The 25,018-nt window shown below is 43.2% G+C and overlaps 1 protein-coding gene across 1 annotated transcript in view; it reads right to left on the reverse strand.

Annotated features, from left to right (window-relative positions):
- GDA (guanine deaminase) overlaps nt 1-8,090 on the reverse strand; it is a 107,230-nt gene extending 99,140 nt beyond the window's left edge. The window contains exon 1 of the mRNA XM_002708206.5: nt 7,810-8,090. Within this exon, the coding sequence (XP_002708252.1) occupies nt 7,810-7,932 (123 nt within the window). The 5' untranslated portion in view covers nt 7,933-8,090. The remainder of the gene's footprint in view (nt 1-7,809) is intronic.
- Nucleotides 8,091-25,018: the final 16,928 nt, after the last annotated feature.

Genomic DNA, 25,018 nt, shown 5'->3' on the forward strand with positions numbered 1-25,018 from the left:
GGAGGCCTGGAAGAAGCTTCTGGCTCCTGGATTTGGCCTGGCCCAGCCCTGGCCATTGCAGACATTTTGGGAGTAAACCAGTGGATAGAAGATTTTCATATTCATTCTCTCTCTCTCTCTCTCTCTCTGTCTCTCCCCTGTCACTGTAACTCTGTTTTTCAAATAAATAAATAAATCTTAAAACAAAAATTTATCATTGTATTTGGGTGACCAACTGACAATGTATATTTTACTTTAAGGAGGACAACACTAAGAAAATAAAGAGGAACATAAATATTGAGTTCAGTGTGACCACAGTGGTGTGTATGAGTTGCTCTGGAACTGAGCACAGTGTGTTGGGCAGCCACTGAAGTGCCCTTGTAGAAGGCCCTTTCTAGACAAAACAGGATAGTAATGCCAGAAGAATGACTGGAGTCAGCATCCATGCACAGTATCACATGATCACAAGGAATAAAGGCATTGGCTATCACGAACTTAGAGGTAAGTGCTCACTTAAAAACTGAACGCCTGGAAGATTCCTTTTTTAAACCAAGAGAATGTTCTGTGAGGGCAGTGGCTTTGTCTTGTTCACAGCTGAAGCTGCAGAAGAGGAACAGTCTCTGGGATATCATAAATACTCAGTTCTTATCTGGGAAGGAAGGACTGTCTGAATCATTCAATTACTCCAGGGATCCTTGCCAAGTGGAAAGAAAAGAAATAAGTCTTCCAAAGGACCCAGTACTGGACTTCCCAACATTTATGGTCAGTAGGGCACACACTGTCTCAGCCTCCACTTTTCTCATGTGTAGAGCAAAGATTGCAATGCCACTATCTCATCTCAGGATTGTTGACGTGCAAATATAGCAGTGTATGTGACACACAATGTGACTAAATAAATGTTACTTTCTCTCCAGTCCACTTTCCTTTTGCCAACCAACATTAAATCAATTCAATGAGAACATTCTGTAAAGCTAAGTATAAGGAAAGGCAAAAATAAAATGAAATAATGATTGCAATGAAAGAAAAGAATGAACACAAGGCAAACATTTATTGAGCAAGTATTATATGCCAAGGACTTTACATACACTGTCTCATTCGCCTCACAATGCTATCAGAATAAAATTGTTGTCCATAGTTAGTGAATGAGGGTGACAAGGTTCAGATATAATGGGAAATTTGTCCAAGTTAAGTGCAGAGTTGAGCTTTGAATTCAGATAGTCTGATTCCAGAAGCCATACTCTTAACCACTGGGAGAATGCTGATTTGAAATATCCAAAATTTCATGGGAGAACAGAAGAAGGGTCAATTTATTCCAAGAATAGGATGGTGACCAGGGAAGCTTTGGAGAAACGGACACATACAGGTTTTGAAGAAATAGTAGGATTTCATTTTGAAAGAAGTAGAAAGGAAAATGGGATAAAAAAAGGGGAGCTATTCTAGGCCGAGAGATTGGTGTCAACAATAGGAAGCCATGATGTACTGGAAGAGAGTAGGAAATTTGCACGGATCATCCCTAGACTCAAGGACACATCATGGTGTGAACCAGAAATGGTAACCTTATTCCCATATGCCAGGCAGCTCGAGCAGGGCAAAGGATAAGAAAAGAGGTTGGGTCCAAATAATGCCACGCCTAGACTGCCTTCCAGGGAAAATTGGACTTTAGAGGCTATAGAAGAGGAGATACATGGCACTAGTCTTGCTCCAAGAAAATAACTGTCAATAGTGCGGAGGAAATATTAGAATGAGGAGACAAAAGAGAAGGCTGCCCGAATATTTTAGCCAAGAGATAATGAAAGGCTGAGCAGAGGCCTATGCCATGGAAAAGAGTACAAAGACGTCCCAGAGGAAAACTGGCCGGGCTGACTACTGATATGGGTGCTTGAAAAGATCCTGGCATTTTTGGCCAATAATGAAAAGACAGAAAGAGAAGAAAGTGAAGGTAGCTTATAGTCCTTTGAAAAATATGACCTTTGCAGATAGTGTGGTAATAGGGATGCACTGAACTACAATGAACATCATGTACAACTATCACAGATTTAGAAAATAAAGACAATGTCTGGATTTTTTAAGATGTACTCATTTATTTGAAAGGCAGAGAGTTACAGAGAGGCAGAAGCAGAGAGAATGAGAGAGGGAGAGAAAGGGGGAGAGGGAAAGAGGGAAAAAGAGAGAGAGTGAGGGATGGAGGGGGAGAGAGAGAAAGTCTTCCATCTGCTGGTTCACTCCCCAAATGGCCGCAAGGGTTGGAGCTGGGCTGATCCAAAGCCAGGCGCCAGGAGCTTCTTCCGGGTCCTCCACACAGGTGCAGGGGCCCAAGGACTTGGGTCATCTGCTGCTGCTTTCCCAGGCCATAGCAGAGAGCTGGATTGGAAGTGGAGCAGCCAGGACTTGAACCGGCACCCAAATAGGATGCCGGCACTTCAGTAGCTTTCTCTGCTACTCCACAGCACCAGTCCCAAGACAAGAAGTTTGAAAGGAGCAGTTAAACTGTCCAGTGTCAGAAATTGGGCTGGTGTCCCTGAAATTCTCTTGAGGTTTTTCTCATAGTCCCAAACAGTAGTAGCAGCAGCTCCAGACCCTCATTTGAAAGCTTCCAGAAAAGAGCCTGTCTTCCCACATCCCAGAACCTTCTGAGCAGACTTTCTTTGTGCCAGAATGTCACCATTGGCCGTGCTTAGCCACCAGAAAGTGGGAAAGTAAGTATATGGTAAATGGGAATAGGATTGCCATGATGGTCTTTCCCCATGGTGTGCCTGTGAGCTGAATAAATGACTGGCTGATCAAACAGGGAGAGACAGAGACAGAGAGAGAGGTCTTTCATCAGCTGGTTCACTCCCCAGTTGGCCACAATGGCCAGAGCTACACCAATCCGAAGCTAGGAGCCAGGAGCTTCTTCCGGGACTTCCACGTGAGTGCAGGGACTCAAGGGCTTGGGCCATCCTCTACTGCTTTCCCAGGCTATAGCAGAGAGCTGTATTGGAAGTGGAGCAGCCGGGACCCGAACCGGCGTCCATATGGGATGCTGGCACTGCAGGCGGAGGCTTTATCCACTATGCCACAGCGCTGGCCCCAAGAAGCATTATTCTATATATTACATTTATTAATTCATTGTATCCTTCAAATAATCCTATGAGGTGGATTACAGTTATTATATACATAATGAAACGCGGAAATAGCAATGTTAAGTAGTTGATCAAATTCACAAAAGCAATGGTATGGGTATGGTGGAACGCAGGTTACACCATCACTTATGTTGCACACATCCTATCACAGAGAGCCCGAGAATGAGTCCCACCTCTTCTTCTAATCCAGCTGCCTGTTAATGCCCCTGGGATGCAGCAGGTGATGGCTCAAGTTCTTGAGTACCTGCCATCCATGCATTAAACCCAAATGGAGCTCCTATCTCCTGGCTTTGGCCTGGCTCAGTCTTGGTCACTGCAGGCACTGGAGAATGAACCAGCAGATAGAAGGATATCTCTCTCCTTCTCTCTCTGTCACATTGTTTTTCAAATAAATATAATTTGAAAAAAAAATCACATAGGCCATAAGTAACAGAGGTACTCTGGAGAATTTCTGTCTTTAATCTACTACACTGCTTCTCTCATCTAAACCACATATCACTTAATCTGAACTAACGCAACAGACTCCTCTCCAACCTCCTTACCTAGATTCAACTCACTTCCAAAGCATGACTTATCCAGAAGACAAAATGATCTTCAAAAGTTGCAAGATAAGGGGGTTGGCATTGTGCTGCAGCAGTTTAAGCTTGGTTTGATTTAAACCCGGTTAAGTGCCTGGTTCAAGTCCTGGCTGCTTTGCTTCTAATCCAGCTCCCTGATAATGCACCTGAGAAAGCAGTGAAAGATGAGTCAAGTACTTGGGCCCCTGTCACCCATGTGAGAAACCCAGATGGCGTTCCAGCCTCCTGGCTTGACTTGGCTCAACTTTGGTTTTTGTAGCCATTTGGGGAATGAACTGGAGGTTGGAGGATCTCTTTCTCTCTTCCTGCCTATCCTTCCATCACTCTGTCTTTCAAATAAATAGAATAAATCTTTTTAAACATTGCAAGATGTGATTATGGCATAATCCCTCCACAACTCCACATTTACTCCACCATCTTGTCCAATCTGCCTTTTCCTGCCTTACTTTGTTATCCTTTTCCTCAGCTTCTGAACTCTAAGCACTGTGACCCTCTCATTCCTTCGCACCACAGGATCTTTGTGCATTCTATCCACCTAAGCTGCAAGATTTTTCTCTGCTTCCACTCCCATCTGCCTTACTTACTTAATGTCTACATATCCCTCAGGTCACAATTAAATGTCACTTCACACTTGGGAAAGCTTTCTCCACCTCTAGATTAATCCAAGTTCTGATAAGGCATGGTGGATGCTGTCAAAGAATCACTAGATTATCAACCTCACGAAGGCAGAGTTTTTATGCTTTGTTCATCAATTCATCTCCAGCAGTAAGACCAGCATGACTTGAGAACCAATGCACATTACCACAGCAGCAAGGCTTAGCTCCCTTGCTCAGGTGGAAGTTCTTTGAGGTCAAGTACTGTGCCTTAGAAAAGAGGCTTGCTATAGCAAAGAGAAAATGGCTTTAAGTCCCTATTTCAAAATCCAATTACACTACCACCAAGCTGAGGCATGCCCAATTTCTCAAGTCCCAATTCATCTGTAAAATGGAATAATGACATTGTGGAGACTAAGAGTGATATGAAAAAGAAAGTGCCAAGAACCTAGCAGCATATGACCTCATTCTTTTCATGCTAGATGTGTCTTTGTGTCTCAGGGTATCAATTACAAAATAATGAGAATGCAGAGCTAAAACTGATAACCACTCCTCTCTACCTACAGGATTCTTCCCAGGCCATAGCATCCTTTTCTATCACTTGGTCTGCATGGGTGCCACCATGTGGAAACCTGCAAAAATGTTTCAGTGAGCATGAGTTTAAGAATTTGTTATGCATACAGGAAATGAAAGTGATAAAAGGAACACGATACATGTTAAGGATCCATTAAGTACCAGGCATTTTCATACATTATCACATTTAACTCTTAGCAAAATGAAATTAATTGTATAAATGAGGACATTGAGGCTCACACACAGTCTAGAATAGGTAAGTAGCAGAAACTCCAATCTGAGCCCAGGTCTCTAGGACTCTCTCCAGGGTGCTACTTCCAAAATCACTCTCTTCCTCACTCTTGTTTCTGGGTCAGCGTGCACTAAGAGTCCCAAGGCATCCTGAGGTGTCTTTAAAGCCAACCTGGCTCTGGTACATGTGAAAGAATCAGGTAACTTAGTAATGTTTGACAACGCAGCATCTCAAGATAAATAAACATTTGCAAATAAGGTACACATATTGGAGTCTTTATATTAAAAAGCTGCCTGCCACTGGGGTAGAAAACCAATTCTGAATTAAAAATTGCCTAATGCCAAAATATTGGCTAGTGAATTTTTAACTCATCTAATCTTGAATTAGCTTTCATTGAGTGAGTTAAAATTAAGTGGGCACTTCATCATCACCATTCTATGGGCCTAAATGAAGTTACACAGAATTAGGGATGAGGTCTTGAAGAGAGGAGGACAATGGCAAAGAAAGCTGTGTCCTCTGTCTCTGAGATGATGCCCCAGCTCCAGGTTTGAGATGGAGAACTGGGCTTCTGACATTTCAAACAACTGACACACCAGATACCCAAATCCACCCACTGCCTGTGTTGCAATATCCTGGAATACCTGTTGGAATCCTACTTCCCAGGGCCCACCATTCTCTGAGAATGGTGCCCAGGAATCAGCATTTTAACAAGCATCCCTAGACACTTCTGACTCATCCCAAGCAGGAGAACAGCGTTAGAAGATCTGTAAAATTATGATTGTGATGATTTGGCATATTTATTTACTTCAAGGAGATTTTATTTTTTCTGAACCTTGAAACATTCTTAGTGTATTTAATTTTTCTTTATTTTTCTAAATTTTTTTATTAACATGTAATACCTGTACATCTTTATGGGGCCCAGCAAAACATTTCAACAGATGGACAGTGTGAACTGATCAGGCCAGGCAATCAGCATCCCTACCTCCCAGTAAACTATGAAACTTCTTAAATGAATAAGTGACTAACTAAAATATCCCATCAGCCCTTAAGATGAGACAGTCTCCATTTCAAAATGGGGGAAATAACATCTTGAAAAACATATGCACGCCCTTCTTGAAATCCAGTCAGGAATCAACTCGTTCACCCAGGTGGGGAGTCCCAGTCACTAAATCCTTGATGAGAAGTTTTGTATTGTGTCTCAGAACCACTCAGTTGGCACATCTTTGTATTCAACTCCAAGTTAATCCCACCTGGTGAGGGAAGGGCACATTTTCTAACTTTATAATCTCAGCATGTTCCTTACTTAGGGATAGATTCTCTGACTCAGCTCCTAATTGCAAATTCAGGTCACTCTTTCATTCTTCTCCAAACCTCCAGAAAAGGCCTTCTTTCTTTTTTTTTTCTTTTTTTTTTTTTTAAAGATAAATTACTTCCTTTTCTTACTCCTTTCCATTGTCAAAGCAGGTCCTCAAATCCATCACCTTGCCTGCTACCCTTAAAAGTCTGGATATGGGAAATTAATTTTAAAACGAAACCTGAGAGCTGCACTGACACCACAGTTAGTCCACCAACTGCAGCTCCTGTAGCTTTGCTTCCTGAAACTTGTGGGCCAAATCCCCATGAGATTGTTCATCAGTCTTGGGGTTTTACTGGAGTCTACATTCAGGTGATCTCTGAGAGTTTTTAATCACCTTGGAAACATGAAAACAGGCTCCTTGAATATGCACAAAGAGTATTTTTTAAGCACCATAGGAAACCAGAGCTTAGTTACCCCTAAATATAAGAAATGTGTTATAAAACTGCGACTGATTGGATAGCAGCTTTCATTAAGGATAGTTACCTTTCACTAGAGAAGTTACAAATACAGGGCTTTTGCTAACCACATGGCAGTGGGAAATAGCTCAAAAATACCCCATTGCCGTATTTATTTTATTCATTTTTTTTCTTTTAGAAATCAAATGGCTTTACTATCAAACTGCCCAGACTATTGCCAATACAGTCACCATCCGTGTGTATGAAGCAGTGCACACTAGTCATAGTCATCTGTATGGTTTGTAGAAAACCTGGTGAGAAGAAAAGTGTAGAGGACACACTCATAGAAGACATTTTGAACCTTAAAATGGAACTGTTCGTTTTGATGCAAACGTGTGTGTGTGTGTGTGTGTGTGTGTGTGTGAGAGAGAGAGAGAGAGAGAGAGAGAGAAAGAAATAGAGACAGAGAATTTCTCGGGACCATCCTTTCTAATATTACAAGTTGTCTAGCCTGAATCATTAGTACATTATCTCTGTTGAATGATCAGATAAATGAAAGCAATTGTTTATTCTGTGTGTGGAATGGACTAAACAGCATGGTTCAAATACTCCCTTTTTAGTTCTTTCACAATAAATTCAACCAAATTTATGGAGCGCTATCCTGTGCCAGGCACTGCCAGGCGCCAGAGACACCAAGATGAATGAAGCCACGTTCTGGTTTGTTAGGAATCTCTCTCAAAATTTGGGGTAGGGGGGCTGTCAGACCAGGAGTGGTGTGGATACCCTCGCTGCTGCCGGCTCTGGGAGCACCATACGCCCATCAGCCCAGGAGCCTGGCGCCAGCCAGGGTTCTCTGCATTCTCCAACAGCCAAACATTCAAGTTCAACTCCGGGGCCACGGCGCTCGCTCTGCAAAGCGCCAGGTTCCGTCCACCTTTCTGCCCGCGCGTCCGGGGACACAAGACCCCGTGCCCACTTACTTTGCCGCTGTCACTCACGCCGAGGAGGTGGTCCCGCAGCACCTCCATGGGGCAGGTCCAGGTGGAGTGGACGAAAGTCCCTCGGAAGATGTGCGCCAGCGGCGGCATCCGGGCGGCACACATGTCGGCAGCGCAACGCAGCGCGGGGTCCGCGGGCCAAGCAGGGCGCACCGGGCAGAGGCGCGGCCGGGGTTCCCTGCGGCTGCGGGTGGCTGCGGAGCCGGCGCGCACTCCGGCCTCGTACTGCCCCCGCTTCCCCCGGCGATCGCCTGCCCCCTGCAGGCCGCGCCCAGGGGCTGGCTCCCTGCCGCCTCAATGCCAATAGGATTTTTCTCCAGCGAGTTGGCTCCTCGCTCCTGTGGGGTGTGGTTTTCTCCCCACCTCTGCGTTAGTTTGTGATGTGTTAACTCTTTGAGTTATCAAAATCAACCTCGTCTACCTTTCTTTAATTGGCACCTGTAGAGTTGCGTCTGCCCGCCTTTTCTGCCCCCTAAACTCTTAAGGGTCACTTATTTCTTCCACCTGCGGCATCCAGGAAAGTCAGCTGGGGCTGACCAGTTTCGTTTTCAGCTCTTGGGGGCTGCGGAATATGTCTCCGTCCCCACCTGAGGTTCTGGGAGAGTAGCTTTCCCAACCTTAATGGAAATGAACTGGGGATTCATTTGGACCCCAAAGCTGTTCTTTTTACCTTAAAGCCAGTGTTTTGTGCCTGTCCACAAACAATTTCAATGTTAGTTTTTCTCATGCTTAAAATAAATGACTCTCTTTGATTTGCTTCCAGGTGTTCAAGGAGAGAAAAATTAAATTCTTAGATCGCTGGGAATGATCGCTGGGTGTGGAGGCCTGGATTCAGTTGAGACTAGGGACAAGGCAGGTGGGTCTTGGCATCTTCATTGATCTCCTTTGTGGAAATGGAGCTGAGACTGGGTTGCTACTTCTAGCTCAGATTCCCCTCTACAAAAACTGCTCCTGGCTCCCTTACTAAGTTCCTGCAGGAAAACCAACAGATTCCCTGATGTTTCCTGTGGCTCGACATCGCTCTCTTCCCATCACTTGGTCACCTCAAAGCCAGCTCTTTGGAGTAACCCCTGAGACCACAAAATTACATTTTTATTCCATTAACCTGTTTCGCTTCTGCCACTGTATCCTATTCATCCTTACTCATTTTGCCTTTATTCATTTATTCCTGCTTCCTTTCCCCCCAAACACACACACTCACCAGTAACAAAAGAATTGTAAGAGAATGGAGCATGTTTTATGCCTAGAACAGTGCTTGATGTTCCATACATATTTGTTAAATAAATGAATGACTTGTTTTTCTGTAAGCAAAGCAATAACCTGAGATATATACCTACTATGACTCCTCCATAAAGGGTGAGGGTCTCATTGCAGTGCGTGAGCAGACGGTCTCTGAACTGTTGCTTTTATGACACACAGCTGGCTTATGTAAGTAATTCATTCCCTTCTTGGTTCCTTCACCTGTCCAATCCCAAAGTCTCCGGTGACCAACTCATACTGCTTCCTGTGGAATTTTCTGGAAGTCTGGCTATCCAAGAAATCCAAAGCTCCAGGCTCAAGGAGGTGGTTGGTTATTCCCCCAAGGACTTTGAATTAGGATTCCCTGAAGCTGAGGTTTTTACACTCTTACCTCTCACAGACTTCAGCCCTTTCTCCAGTCTACTTTCTCCTGACTCTGCAGACTACATTCCTTGCACACAGTCCCAACAGCCAGGACAATGAAGACATTCTGTTCACCTGCGCTTGTACCCGCTCAAAGCTCAGAAAGAAAGGTGGAGAAAACATATATATGGACTCTCTAAAGTAGATACAGCTACAGCTAATCAGTTTGTTTAATGAAAACAACATAAATATCCCACAATTGAGACTAGTTTTGTGAATCAGAATATATCTACCTAGTAGACTAATAGTTATTAAAACCCCTAAGTGATGGGGCAGGCATTTGGCACAGTAGCTAAGCCGCTGATTTGGGATGTCTCCATCTTATTTCTGAGTGCCTGGGTTCAATTCCCATCTGCAGTTCCAACCCAGCTTCCTGCTACTGCACACCCTGAGAGGTAGCAGCGATGGTTCAAGTACTTGGGTCCCTGCCATCTGTCTGAGAGACCTGCATTGAATTTCAGGCTCTTGGCTTCAGCCTGACCCAACCCTGGCTATTTCACACATTTGGAGAATAAACCAGAACTAGAAGCAAATCAAAGAGATTCACTTATTTTTAAGTATGAGAAAAAGTGGTATTGTAATTGCTTGTGGATAGACACAAGAACCAAAACACTGGCTTCAGCATAAAAAGAACAATTTTGGAGTCCAGATGAACCTACAGAGGTTGGGGCCCCCACTACAGCTGGGTAAGCCACGCTTCCAGAAATAAAAAGTTATAGCATACTGACTAGAATTAAAAATATGCACTAAATGAAGAATATTGCTGTGCTGAGATAGAATTGCTACAGAATTTGGGTTTGATGTTTATAAACATTGTTACTACTTGCTTTACAAGTATGCAATTTTAGATAAACTTAATCTTTTTTCTCATTTTCAATTATCTTTATATACAGAAGATCAATTTAGTATATATTAAGTAAAGATTTCATCAGTTTGCACCCACACAGAACATAAAGTGTAAAATACTGTTTCAGTACTAGTTATAGCATTACTTCACATTGGACAACACATTAAGGACAGAGATCCTACATGAGGAATATGTGGGGAGCAATCCGGACTGGACTAAGTTACTGGAATTAAGACTTATTCTATGCATCTGCTCTCCCACAATATGGCGCTGGGAGAGAAGTAAACAGCTTCCGCACAGCTGCCTCCAGTTCAACCAATAAACTGTAGGACTTGCTCCTGATTGGAGAGCAGCGTACTCGGCGTGTGGGCAGCCGAGTTGGGATTGGCGGAGGAGGACTATAAAGGAGGAGAGAAACGGCATGCACCGGGAACATCTATGGGGAACATCTAAGGGAACCCGTGCAGCCCCCGAGAAAGCCGGCCGGCGGTGTGCCGCTCCCCTGCGGAAGTGGGGAATGCGGCCAGGGGGAACTGCCCTTCCACGGAGGTGGAAGGGATAGTAGCCAACCCGGGAAGAACCAGCAGCAAACCCGGGGAGGGCCGAGCAGACAAAAGAACAGCGCAGGGTCCTGTGTCGTTCCCCCATGAAGACGGGGAGCGACAGAATAAGTACACAGTGACTCCTGTTGTTGACTTAACAATTTGACACTCTTGTTTATGGCGTCAGTAATCTCCCTAGGCTCTAGTCAGGAGTTGCCAAGGCTATGGGAGCCTTTTGAGTTCGCCGACTTCGATCTTATTTCAACAAGGTCATAGTCAAGGCCGGCGCAGCGGCTCACTAGGCTAATCCTCTGCCTTGCGGCGCCGGCACACCGGGTTCTAGTCCCGGTCGGGGCGCCGGATTCTGTCCCGGTTGCCCCTCTTCCAGGCCAGCTCTCTGCTGTGGCCAGGGAGTGCAGTGGAGGATGGCCCAAGTGCTTGGGCCCTGCACCCCATGGGAGACCAGGAGAAGCACCTGGCTCCTGCCATCGGATCAGCGCGGTGCACCGGCCGCGGCGGCCATTGGAGAGTGAACCAACGGCAAAGAAAGACCTTTCTCTCTCTCTCTCTCTCACTGTCCAATCTGCCTGTCAAAAAATTAAAAAAAAAAAAAAAACATAGTCAAAGTGGAAGTTCTCTCCTCCCTTCAGAGAAAGGTACCCCCTTCTTTGATGGCCCATTGTTTCTACTGGGATCTCACTCGCAGAGATCTTTCATTTAGGGTTGTTGTTGTTGTTTTTTTTTTTTTTTTTTTTTTTTTTTTTTTTTTTTTTTTTGCCAGAGTGTCTTGGCTTTCCATGCCTAAAATACTCTCATGGGCTCTTCAGCCAGATCCGCATGCCTTAAGGGCTGATTCTGAGGCCAGAGTGCTGTTTAGGACATCTGCCATTCTATGAACAGCAGACTCATAGAATGGCAGATAAACTTAATCTTAAACACACGAATGGCTGCAGGACTCCAGGTGGCATGGTATTAGCACTCCTTAGGCAAGTGCTAGCTCTTTTGAGCAATATACAGCTTCAGAACCAGCTCCAGTTCAGTTGAAGACACCTGAGTTCAGGATCCCGAACCCCAGGGGCAGTGTTGCCTGGCAGCCCAGCTCAGCTACAGTCAGGAGGTCTTGTACTATTCCAGCCAGTTCTCTCCTGGCAGATTTGGTGACCCCTTCAACTTGCTGGTCCTCTTGCAATTTTGAGTCTCATCCTCATATCCCCTATAAAATGTTCTTCAGACTATGAGTTTTGAATAAAGAAAGATGTTTTAGTAAGCCTTTCATTACTAAAACAAACAACTGAGAGGAATTACAAAGGAAGAAATGTTATTTCATCTCATGGTTTTGGGGGTTCACAGCCCAAGATCGGGGCACCCCTGGTCTGGCATCTGATGAGGCAGAGGCTACCAATGGCAGGGCTTGTGTGAAGGGAGAATCTCAGGGTCTCCCAGGAAGCAGAGGAACAGGGAGAACAATATCTTCTTCTAAAGTTAGGAACCCAATCCAATCCGATCACATATTTTTTTTTTTTACAGGCAGAGTGGATAGTGAGAGAGAGAGAGAGAGAGGGAGAGAGAGAGAGAAAGGTCTTCCTTTGCCATTGGTTCACCCTCCATTGGCCGCCGCGGCTGGCGCACCGCACTGATCCGATAGCAAGAGCCAGGTGCTTCTCCTGGTCTCCCATGGGGTGCAGGGCCCAAGCACTTGGGCCATCCTCCACTGCACTCCCGGGCCACAGCAGAGAGCTGGCCTGGAAGAGGGGCAACCGGGACAGAATCTGGCGCCCCAACCGGGACTAGAACCTGGTGTGTCGGCGCCGCTAGGTGGAGGATTAGCCTATTGAGCCACGGCACCGTCCCTGATCACATTCTAAAAGTCCCACCCCCAAGCACCACAAGTTGATCAAGCCTCCACTCTAAGTACCATCAATCCATGACTTTAGATCTTAAACATCTATATGAGTTGGGGTAGGAGGAGGAATGAATCCTTTTCAAAGTATAGCAAAAGGAGTACAAAGCTCTCAAAATTATCTTCAAAATATAGCCCCAACACCTTCAGTGCCCTTCATCCACTGTCACCTCCTTCAGGCGAAGAGAGTCCTTCTTGGGCAGTGAGTCTTCCTGAGGTAGCTGCTGCCTCCTTCTTTGGGCTGTTTCTCTTCCACATGCCATGGATCTGCTTTGCTCCAGCTCTTCACTTTGCCTGTAGCCCACTTTGACCTATTCACGCCACACCTGTCTCATTTTCCCAGCCACTCCTCTAGCTAAAACCTCAACGGAATCACCCACTATACCTGACCTTCAACAAGGAAATCTTTACACCTCTGCCCTCTCCCTGGGGTTAGATGTTCCTCCTCTGAGTTCACAGAGTGCTATAATTGCTTCTTTGCTTGTCTGTCTCCTCCAGAAGATTGTGTCTCCCAAAGAACCTTGTCTTCCTCTCTCCTGCCTTTCTGTATATCTGCTTTACACAATGCCTGGTCAATACCAGCTGCTCACTGTAGGAATACTGAATTGTGAAAGATGACTATATTGCCTGTGTTTTAGTGCTAAAACCAAGAGGCTATAGTGGGTTTGCTAATGGTGAGCAATTCAATGAGACTAGAACTTAAGGCACGTTTTTTCATTTATTTAGTTTTCCAATATTTTATCTTTTTTTTTTTTTTTTGACAGGCAGAGTGGACAGTGAGAGAGAGAGAGAGACAGACAGAGAGAAAGGTCTTCCTTTTTGCCGTTGGTTCACCCTCCAATGGCCGCCACGGCCAGCATGCTATGGCCGGCGCACTGCGCTGATCCGATGGCAGGAGCCAGGTACTTCTCCTGGTCTCCCATGGGGTGCAGGGCCCAAGCACTTGGGCCATCCTCCACTGCACTCCCTGGCCACAGCAGAGAGCTGGCCTGGAAGAGGGGCAACCGGGACAGAATCCAGCGCCCCGACTGGGACTAGAACCCCGTGTGCCGGTGCCGCATTATGAAAAATTTTAAATATAATGCTCTGTTTCTCAATATCACATTTTTTTCCTATTTCAGATGGAGCTAAATGTTCCCCAAATTCCCTAGTTATTGGATAGAACCAGGATTTCTAAACATCTAATTGCCTGAGGCAATGGATTGCTCCATAGCATGATCAGTTTTGACATTTTGTACAATTAGTGTAATTGGACCTGCAGTTAATCAATCCCTCCTGCTAGAAAGACCCTATTTAAAAAAGCTTTCTTTTTTACAATCTCATTTTGTGCATCATAACAACCATATGAAACAGGAAGACAAGGTGGTAGGTTAACCATTTCACAGATGGAGAAACTGGGGTTCATGGAGAAACTGGGGTTCATGGAGGTTGGTTTGCCTACCTAGTTCATATAGGATGGACCTCGGTCTTGATTCCAGTTATCCTCCAACATTGTCTCAACACAGTTGACTGTGAGGAATTGTCCACTCAATTTTTGCCATAACTCACTTGGTCACTGTGTTGTAGGTCATAGTCATCTACAACTTTTACATTGTTCATGGTTCTCCAACAGTTCCTGGTGATCCATGAATCTAGTCTATAGTGAAACCAAAGGGAATAATGGATCTTGGTTCAGTGGCCTTCCTTGGATCTTGAGAAGAACGATCCAGTTGGCACAGGTCAGTAGAATCAAACATGTTTTTCATGAGGCACAGAGATTGAAGGGCAAGCAGGTTAAATGAGAAACCACTTCTCCTCTCATACCTAGGAGAGCAGTTGTCATTGCACTGTGAAATAAATGCCTGCCTATTTTATTTATTCTTTTTGTGCAGCTAAATCTATCAGTTTCCATGGTGCCCCGTGTTCACCATGGAAACTCTGACAAGCTCGTTATGCTTTAAGGGGGAAAAATTTGAGATGGGATAAACGCATTCCTTTTAAAACTGTGTTCTCCTGAGTGGGAAGCCTTGAGGGATAGCAAATCATGATAAGCTCAATTTGCAGTGCTTTAGTGAGAACACAGGCTTGTCTATCCATCAGAGTAGCACCCTTGGACCCCATAAATTACTTGACCTGTGTGGCAGTAGTCCTGTCTCTGGCTAACTCACTTCTGTGAGACAATAGAAGAATGACTCTACTAATCAAATTAACTGTCAAACTTAATACCTAAGAGACAGCAGAAGTGTAAATATTTCCTGGATGAAGCTTAGGGTGTAGTGGGTGGTTCACATGAGATTTAGGTCAGGGGAGTGCCTGGGAAAATGAAGCAGGTTCAGTGTGAAATGGTCCAAGTGTGCCGAAGGCAGAACAAAGAGCTTGAGCAATGCAGATCTATGACAGGTGGAAAAGTGGAGGGAGACAGCCCAAAGAAGCAAAAGGAATACAAACTCTAATTGTCAAATTTTATGGGAATATAACATTAGTCCCTCTATGTAGTGTTCTTCTGTTCAATCAGCAAGTATTTATTGGACATCTGCATTTTAATAGGCACTATGCTAAATATTGTGCATGTGACTCTGTATGAAACAGATACTGTTCTCTGCCCATATGGAACTTACACTAATCTTTCTCTCTGCAACTTCTAGGAGTGGGGATTAATAGCTTTCATGGTAGTACCATAGCACCTCCCTAGCATGTTTGGAGAATGGTGCATTATCATATATATAACATATCCAATTTTAAATAAGAAATGCAAAAATGCATTTAAGACTGATAATGAAATGATACTTGTTAATAATGATATAGACTATTATTTTTAAACATTACTGCTTTTAGATAGTCTGTTATTTTTAATTATCTTATTGCTTTTGTAAAATTGATAGGTGTTCATTTATACATTTTTTAAAAGCTTACTATTGGGACTGGCGCTGTGGTGCAGCGGGTTAATACCCTGGCCTAAAGCGCTGGCATTCCCATATGGGTGCCCACTCAAGACCCACTTCTGATCCGGCTCTCTGATGTGGCCTGGGGAAGCAGTAGAAGATGGCCCAAGTCCTTGGGCCCCTGCACCCATGTGGGAGACCCAGAAGAAGCTCCTGGCTCCTGGCTTCGGATCGGTGCAGCTCCGGCCATTATGGCCAATTGGGGAGTGAACCATTGGACGGAAGACCTCTCTCTCTCTCTCTCTCTCTCTCTCTCTGCCTTTCCTCTCTCTGTGTAACTCTGACTTTTGAATAAATAATTAAATCTTTTTTTAAAAAAAGCCTACTGTCTCAATGTCCAGATATATCATTACCATTAGCACCTTATGGTTCCCTTGGAAAGTCTGAATCTGGAAAACACAAATTATAATAAACAGTTCTACATGTTTGCAGAATGGGAAATTAAGCTAGAGAAAAGTTACCTCTAATGTGTAGAACAGCAATTCCATTTGGGAAAATACATGTTTTTATCTGAATTTTTAATGAAGAAAGAAAAACTTCAAAATGAGAGAGCTAAACTGCAACTTAAATTATGTTTTATGCTAGACAGGTACAAGGAGATAACTTTTCCCTGGCTGAAGGTTTTAAGTACCATGCAAGCAGCTGTCTCCATCATCCACTCATATTACTGATCCCTAGAATCAGATGGCTCCTTAGTGGAGTTCAGCTTAGGTCACTTTTCCAGCATGACAGCAAGCTCAAGACAAATACTATTGTCCTGGTGCTACTTAGGTTATCTTTCTGCCCTAACATTAATTATAAAGACACTATACTTTTACTATCTGAGGACAAGCAATAGACAGAATCCGTATTTGAGTCCCCATTCTAGCTCAGCCTCTAACCAATGAAACCTTGGAAAAATAAATCTTCAGACTCCAGTTTCCTCATCTTTAAGATGAGAGGTCACGTGCTATCACCAGTTCCATACCCTATGTCCAGTGACTCATTTTCTTATTTCTCCTGCTTAGATCTTAAGTTTTAAACATTTTCTCTCCCAAGGAAACTAGTACAAAATAGGCACTTGACAAATCAGTTGAATGAATGATTTTCCTATTTTTCATTAAAGACCAAAATAGCTACCAACCACACATAAACTGTCATCATGAACTATCTAGTGTAATCGCATTGTATTCATACAATTCAAATCAAAAGCAGATCTAACAATTTATTTAGCCCACCCAATCTATCTCAAGTTGGACAACTTCTATTAATGCTTTGTGGAATGTTAATAGTAGTTTAAGAAATATAATTTAAGGTCGGCGCCGCGGCTCACTAGGCTAATCCTCCACCTAGCGGCGCCGGCACACCGGGTTCTAGTCCCGGTCGGGGCGCTGGATTCTGTCCCGGTTGCCCCTCTTCCAGGCCAGCTCTCTGCTGTGGCCCGGGAGTGCAGTGGAGGATGGCCCAAGTGCTTGGGCCCTGCACCCCATGGGAGACCAGGAGAAGCACCTGGCTCCTGTCTTCCTATCAGCGTGGTGCGCCAGCCGCGGCGGCTATTGGAGGGTGAACCAACGGCAAAAGGAAGACCTTTCTCTCTGTCTCTCTCTCTCACTGTCCACTCAGCCTGTCAAAAAAAAAAAAAAAAAAGAAATATAATTTAAATTGGAATATTGAGGCCGGTGCCGCGGCTCACTAGGCTAATCCTCTGCCTGCGGCACCAGCATTCCAGGTTCTAGTCCCGGTTGGGGCACCGGTTCTGTCCCGGTTACTCCTCTTCCAGGCCAGCTCTCTGCTGTGGCCCAGGAAGGCAGTGGAGGGTGGCCCAAGTGCTTGGGCCCTGCACCTACATGGGAGACCAGGAGGAAGCACCTGGCTCCTGGCCTCAGATCGGCGCAGCGCATTAGCCGTAGCGGCCATTTAGGGGGTGAACCAACGGAAGGAAGACCTTTCTCTCTGTCTCTCTCTCTCACTGTCTAACTCTGCCTGTCAAAAAATAAAAATAAAAAATAAATTGGAATATTGAACTTGAATGTGTTCAAAAATCCCCCTTGGCATCTGGTACTCTAGGATGATAAATATTGAGGTAGGTAGGGAAGCCAAAATTTTATACATTCTGGGGAACTAGTAATCAATTTTTCTGCTTTGAACTAGAATTTACTCATCTCTAACACACCATATTGACAACTAAGACCTAGAGGTGGAAATGAATCCTATTAGGTGGATAGTTCCTGAGACCACAGTGAAGGGTTGATTTGTTCAAGGATATCAATCACAGCCCAATTGGTTTGAGATGACAGTGGACAGATGTTTACCCCAGCAAACAACACATGGTGGTTGACATGCTTAAAGCATGCATGTTTCCAGATTCCACGCTTCTAAAAATATGCCAAGTTGCACTCTACCTTAGCAGAAAACAAACATTATCAGTATCTAATACTGATAATGCCACTTTTGAATAGGTATAAATTTCATATAGAGAGTAAAGACCAATTGAAATTAAAGTTAAATGACAAAACAATGTTTTTAAAGAAACAATTTTGAAGAATTCTCACAGTCACAAGGAAATCTAAAGTCACAAGGAAATCTAAAGATGAATGTCAAAATTCTCTTCCTTTCTGAATACAAGGAGCCTTCAAAGAGTTCATGGAAAATGAACATTACACAAAAATTATGCATGGATTTCCAAAATTTTTTGCACCAAAATAAACTTATTTCTAATTCCATTTTCCATGAACTTTTTAAAGTACTCTCATATTTCTAAAGGGATTATTTTATTATTATGTACAAGTGAAGGAATTTACCATTTATGTAAGGTTTTCATATGAAATGCAAAAGCCAATAATTACATTTGTGACCAAAAATCTAACACTAATAGAATGGAAAAAAACAATTCTGATAAGGAATTTTTGTTGTTGCCTTTATAAGTTTGTATTTTCAAAATTCTTTGTGGAATATGAATTCAGTGAAACTTAACATGTATTCATGTTATGTTATATACAGTAAAATTCCAATTGAGAATTATTCATAATCCCCCCTCCAGAGCATTAACATTGTCATGGTATATATAATACTACAATATGCTATGAGATTGAGAACACATAACTGGGTTTTAGGAATGTCTAAGTATGCACTAGGAGCCATAAGTAATAAAAAAAAATCAACCCAAACTCTTAGGCCAAATGTAATGTGAATATGCTGTCTCAGATAATTAGCTGTGATCACATTGTCTTCTGGCAGCACAGGTTTGCTGCAGGTTCAGTCAACGTCTCCAGCACCTGGCTTCTCTCTCCCTGTGCCCTTCTCCTTCCCTCTTCCTTCTTCTCCCCTCTTTCTTCCCTCTCTTCTCTCTTTTCATCTCTCCATGTGGCCTGTTTTCTCTGGCATCTCTCTCTTCATGGTCACAAAGAAAGGTCATTTTATACTATCTCGAGTTCTACTGAAGGAAAAATGAAACAACTATTGTTCTAGGCCTTCTCAACAGTTCCAGGAAAAACAAGAACAAAAAGACTGTCACCTTATTTGCTCTTGTTGGACCATATGCCCAGTCCAAAAAATAAAAATCGTTACAGTTGGGGCAGAGCGAAATGTGATACCCTGACCTGGTTCACACTTTCCACCTCTTAATCTGGAATGGGTGGCTGAGGGCTGAAGCACAGGCGCTCACAGTGGGGAAAGGGTGGTTCCCTGCACAAATGAGAAGACAGTGTACCTATCTCTTGATTCAAAGTTATTGACCTGGGGAGTGGTGATGTGGCATGTGTGCTACTTGGGATGCTGACATCGTCTATCAGGGTTCCTGAGTTCCAGTCCTAGCTCTATTCCTGGTTCCAGCTTCCTGCTAATGTGTACCCTGCGAGACAACAGTGATGGGTCCAGTAGCTGGGTCCCTGCCACCTACACTGGAGATCCAGACCGAGTTCTCAGCACCTTGCTTCAACCTGGCCCAGTCCCAGCTGTTGTGGGCATTTGAGAGGTGAATTAGTAGATGGAAGATTCTCTCTCTCTCTCTCTCTCTCTCTCTCTCTCTCTCTCTCCACCAGTCCCCTCTCCATATCTCTCTTCCTCCTCTGCCTCTCAAATAAAATAAGCAAAAATATTTGAAAAACAAAAGAAACATCTTGTTGATTCCCACCTCAGAAGAAAGGCAGGCTGATTCCTGCCTTGGAAGAGAAGCAGAGAGAAAAGTGGGCCCAGGGCAATGATTCATAATTAAGAGTGGTTTTGCTCCCAAGGAGACACTGACAATATCTGAAATTATTTTTGGTTGTCACTACTCTATAAGATAACTGGTACCTAGTGAGTAGGCCAGGATGCTGCTTAACATCTGTGATGCACAACACCATCCCCTCAACCAAGAGTTATCCAGTCCAAAGTATTAGTAGAGCTGAGATTTGAGGTTGAAAAACATTTGTATGGAGTTAGATCTTCATTTACAGGGTCTTAAATATTCATAAATCTTTTTTAAAAAGATTTATTTATTTATTTATTTGAAAGTCAGAGTTACACAGAGAGAGGAAAAGCAGAGAGAGAGAGTCTTCCATCCGATGGTTCACTCCCCAAATTGGCCACAATGGCTGGAGCTGCGCCGATCCGAAGCCAGGAGCCAGGAGCTTCTTCTAGGTTTCCCACGTGGGTGCAGGGGCCCAAGGATTTGGGCCATCTTCCACTGCTTTCCCAGGCCATAACAGAGAGCTGGATGGGAAGTGGAGCAGCCAGGTCTTGAACCGTCACCCATATGGGATGCTGGCGCTTTAGGCCAGGGCGTTAACCCACTGCGCCACAGCGTTGGCCCCTCACAAATATTTGAGTTACTAGAAGTAGCATAGCCTTAGAGAAGTACAGAGTTGAAAAAGATCTCAAAATATTTAAGGGTCTTAAATTGACTCCAATCCTTCAACTAATAAGTTCATTTCTTTTATATTACTCTTGGAAGATGATTAATTTTCCGGGGCAGAGAGCTCAGCTCTTTGAGCAATAACAATTTTCTTAGTTTTAATATTTATATTATATATTATATTCATCTGAAAGCTGTATTTCAAAATGTCACATAATTTGTCCTAGTTTGACATTCTTCAGCAAAAAAGAATAAGTCAGTATTTTTATCATATTGTTGTAGAACCCTGATAAATCTAGTTTTGATTACCTGATGCACAATAAGCAAGTTAGTGGCACTAGAGTGGTGGAAGAAAGTAGGAGTTTATTTGCAATGCACAGAATAAGGAGTTTAGTGACTATTACTCAATTCCCAAACTCCTCAAGGAATTAAAGGTGGTGAGTCTGATACATTAAAGTTGGAGTTGTACAATGTGTGATCAGCTTGTGTCTGGGTTTCTGGTTGTCCCACAGTGCTTGTGGGCTTCCTTTGATTGGTCAGTGATAAGAGGTTAGGATCTCCTTTTGTGATGGCAAAGTGGGCTACAGTCTGTCTGGGCTTCATGGTAGGTCAAATATTAACTTTGTTTTATCAAGGCTTGGAGTTACTGTTAAGCTCTCAAAATAGTCTAGCGTTGGGAATGTTAACTTTAGAGGTGATAATTGAATTCTGAGTATATGTGATTCCAGATCTCATGCAGACTGCCTTAACCTTGTGCCATTCCCTTAATTTAGTGAGTTAGTCTTTAGTGTGGAGCTGACTTGTAATTGTCAAAATGAAGGCAGAAGACCCATGAACTGAGGGAGAGAAACTTGGACCTGATAAAATCTGCTTCAATGCAGTAGGGATAGGGGCTTTGTTTTAATATGTCTTCCAGAACTCGAAAATGATAATTGCCCTAAGTCTTTTATCCCCCAGCATACTCATCCTCCCACCATTCTTCAACAGCACTAAGAATAATGGTACATAGTATATTAGAAATGATTGGCTGTGGGGGCCGGCGCCATGGCTCACTTGATTAATCCTCTGCCTGCAGCGCCAGCATCCCATATGGGCATCTGGTTCTAGTCCCGGTTGCTCCTCTTCCAGTCCAGCTCCCTGCTGTGGCCCGGGAGGGCAGTGGAGGATGGCCCAAGTGCTTGGGCCCCTGCACCCACATGGGAGACCAGGAAGAAGCACCTGGCTCCTGGCTTCAGATCGGCGTAGCGCCGGCCGTAGCGGCCATTTGGGGAGTAAACTAACGGAAGGAAGACCTTTCTCCCTGTCTCTCTCTCTCTCACTGTCTATAACTCTACCTGTCAAATAAAAAAAAAAAAAAAAAAAAGAAATGATTGGCTGTGGGGTCTAGTGCTGTGGCAGAGCAGGTAAAACCACTGCCTATGATGCCGGCATACCATGTGGATGCCACTTCGAGTCCTGGTTGCTCCACTTCCAATACAGCTCCATGCTAATATGCTTGGGAAAGCAGCAGAGGATGGCCTAAGCACTAGTGCCCCTGCACCCATGTGAGAGACCTAGAAGAAGCTCCTGGCTCCTGGCTTCTGTCTGGCCCTTCCCTGGCTGTTGTGGCCTTTTGGGGAATGAACAAACAGATAGAAGATCTTTTTCTGTCTGTCTCTCCCTCTGTCTCTGTAACTCTGTCTTTCAAATAAATATTTAAAAAAAGAAAAACAAATGATTGGCTGTGAATAGTGGATTGTCAGATGACTTTAGGTGGTTTGGGAGATGATTTTAGCTATCTTACAGACTACACAGTAAGCCACATGGAATTATATATAATCATATAGTAAACATTATTTCCATTTAAATATTTAAATACTTAAATCAAAGACACTGGCTCAGTTAGGGTACTAAAACGTCTTTGATAGCTCTGTAACCTTGTTAATTTCCCTATTTAAGACTGAAGATTCAGAGTTGGAGTCTTCTGTAGGCAACAGTCTCTGGCTAGAGTAATGTTGTTTTGTGTATAACATATTTATGTGTGTGATTCTTTTCTATTTATGGCAAGGGGCACTAGCTTGCCTTTTTATAAATTTGGCAGAGATGGTTTCTCATTTATGGTTTTGTTTAGTTTTTAACTTAAATAATTGAGTTTAAGTTTCCAAATGTAATATTTAAAGACAAACTAGTACAAATTTAGAGATAGGGCAAAATTAACATAGGTGCCATGTTCCGAAAATAATGGCAGAATGTGTTCATAGAGCCAAATGAGTAGTTGATCCTGATTCCAAAATTTATTGGTGGTATCTCAGGTCAGTTATTTGCACTTCGAACCTTAGTTTTCTCCTATTAAAATGGGTATGCTGATATTACCTATTTCACTAATTTGTTGTATTAACTACAACTATGTATATAAAATATCTAGTAAATGGCAAATGCCTCATAGATGTCAGGTCACTTCTTCCCCACTCTTCACCTGCAGATCATTTCCTTCAGTGTTTAGTGCTCTCCGGGGCCTGATGTAGTGACATGACCATAAACCTGGATGTTACAGTAACTGGAAATGGAATACCAGTTTCATCACATCCATCTTCTTTTTTTATTTAATAAATATAAATTTCCAAAGTACAACTTTTGAATTGTTGCAGCTTTTTCCTCCATAACTTCCCTCCCACCCACAACCATCCTATCCCCCACTCCCTCTCCCATCCCATTCACATCGATTCATTTTCTATTATCTTTATATACAGTAGATCAAATTAGTATATACCAAGTAAAGATTTCAACAGACTGCACCCACACAGCCACACAAAATATAAAGTACTGTTTGAGTAGTAGCTTTACTGTTAATTCTCATAGTACAACACATTAAGGACAGAGATCCTACATGGGGAGCAAGTGCACAGGGACTCCTGTTGTTGATTTAACAATTGACACTCAGTAATCACCTGAGGCTCTTGTCATGAGTTGCCAAGGCTATGGGAGCCTTTTGAGTTCACCAACTCTGATCTTTATTTAGACAAGGTCATAGTCAAAGTGGAAGTTCTCTCCTCCCTTCAGAGAAAGGTACCTCCTTCTCCGATGGCCTGTTCTTTCCGCTGGGATCTCACTCACCGAGATCTTTCATTCAGGCCGTTTTTGCCACAGTGTCTTGGCTTTCCATGTCTGCGAAACTCTCATGGGCATTTTATCCAGATCCGAATGCCTTAAGGGCTGATTCTGAGGCCCACATCCAACTTCTTAACCTCTTTGGATTTTAATTGTTGCAAGTATGAGATTTGGATGACTTATATGTGAAATTGTCTAGCACATAAAATAGATCCTCAATGAATATTGTCTCTGTTGACTATCATTGCTTGGTCAGTATCTCATTTAAAGGAAGACACCTGGAAATGTTGGATTTTTTTTTTTAAAGTACAACCCATGCTGAATGTAATGGGGTTTGTCTTCCTTATTATGACAACATGCTTCTGTTAATGCAGCCTAATACTACATCTGCTCCATTAGTAGCCATACCATGTTATTTGGACAACTGTATTGTTAAATGATTTTTTCTTATACAAACTGCTATTATATAAATTCTATGCAAATTTAAATGACTTATTGAGCCTTAATCCAAAGCTTTACTTTATTTTTAGTGATGATCACCTTGCTAGTTTCAAATCCTATGTCAGGTATGTGATTTTCCTATGTGAAAGTTTTATTCCATTCACAGATGTGCTCTATGCTAAAAAAATTAATGACTGAAGACATTGTTAAAAGAGTCCAGGAGCTGAGACAGAGCCCAACAGCTCACTTGTAGATACCTCATTCCATCCTGATCTTGACTTTTAGTCCACATATTTTGATAGGGGGAGTTGATCAGCTCTGAATTCCCCAAGAGTTATTATCATTTGCATGATATTTTTATAATGCTCCCTCAAAGATTTTATGAGACTGATGCCTTGCAGAAATCAAGATATACCATGCATTCTGTTATCATTTTCATCACTTAAAATAGTATTTTGGGACCAATGTTTGAGCATAGCAGATAAAGCTGCTGCCTGCAATGCTAGTATCCCATATCAACACCATTCACATCCCAGTTGCTCCACTTCCAATCTAGCTCCCTGGTAATGGCCTGGGAAAAGCATCAGAAGATGGCCCAAGTGCTTGGGCTCCTGCCACCCATGTGGGAGACCCAGAAGAATCTCCTGGCTCCTGGCTTCAGATTAGCCCAGCTCCAGCCATTGCGACCGGTTGGGGAGTGAACAAGCAGATGGAAGATCTCTCTCTCTCTCTCTCTCTCTCTCTCTCGTTCTCTCTCTGTAACTCTTACTTTCAAACAAATAAATAAATAATGTTTTAAAAATAGCATTCCTTTGAAATTGCAGAATTTATTATTTCTATGATAAAGCCATAGTATTCATTTAGTTTTGTTCTTGTGTGCCTCTTAATAAAAGCTTTTATAATGCTCATCTAAATGTTAAATGGAGGTCCGGCTGGCAGGACAGGAATACTAATTTATACATCCTTCTATTGCTGTAC

Source organism: Oryctolagus cuniculus, chromosome 1 (genome assembly GCF_964237555.1).
Source record: "Oryctolagus cuniculus chromosome 1, mOryCun1.1, whole genome shotgun sequence".
NCBI classification, from domain to species: domain Eukaryota; kingdom Metazoa; phylum Chordata; class Mammalia; order Lagomorpha; family Leporidae; genus Oryctolagus; species Oryctolagus cuniculus.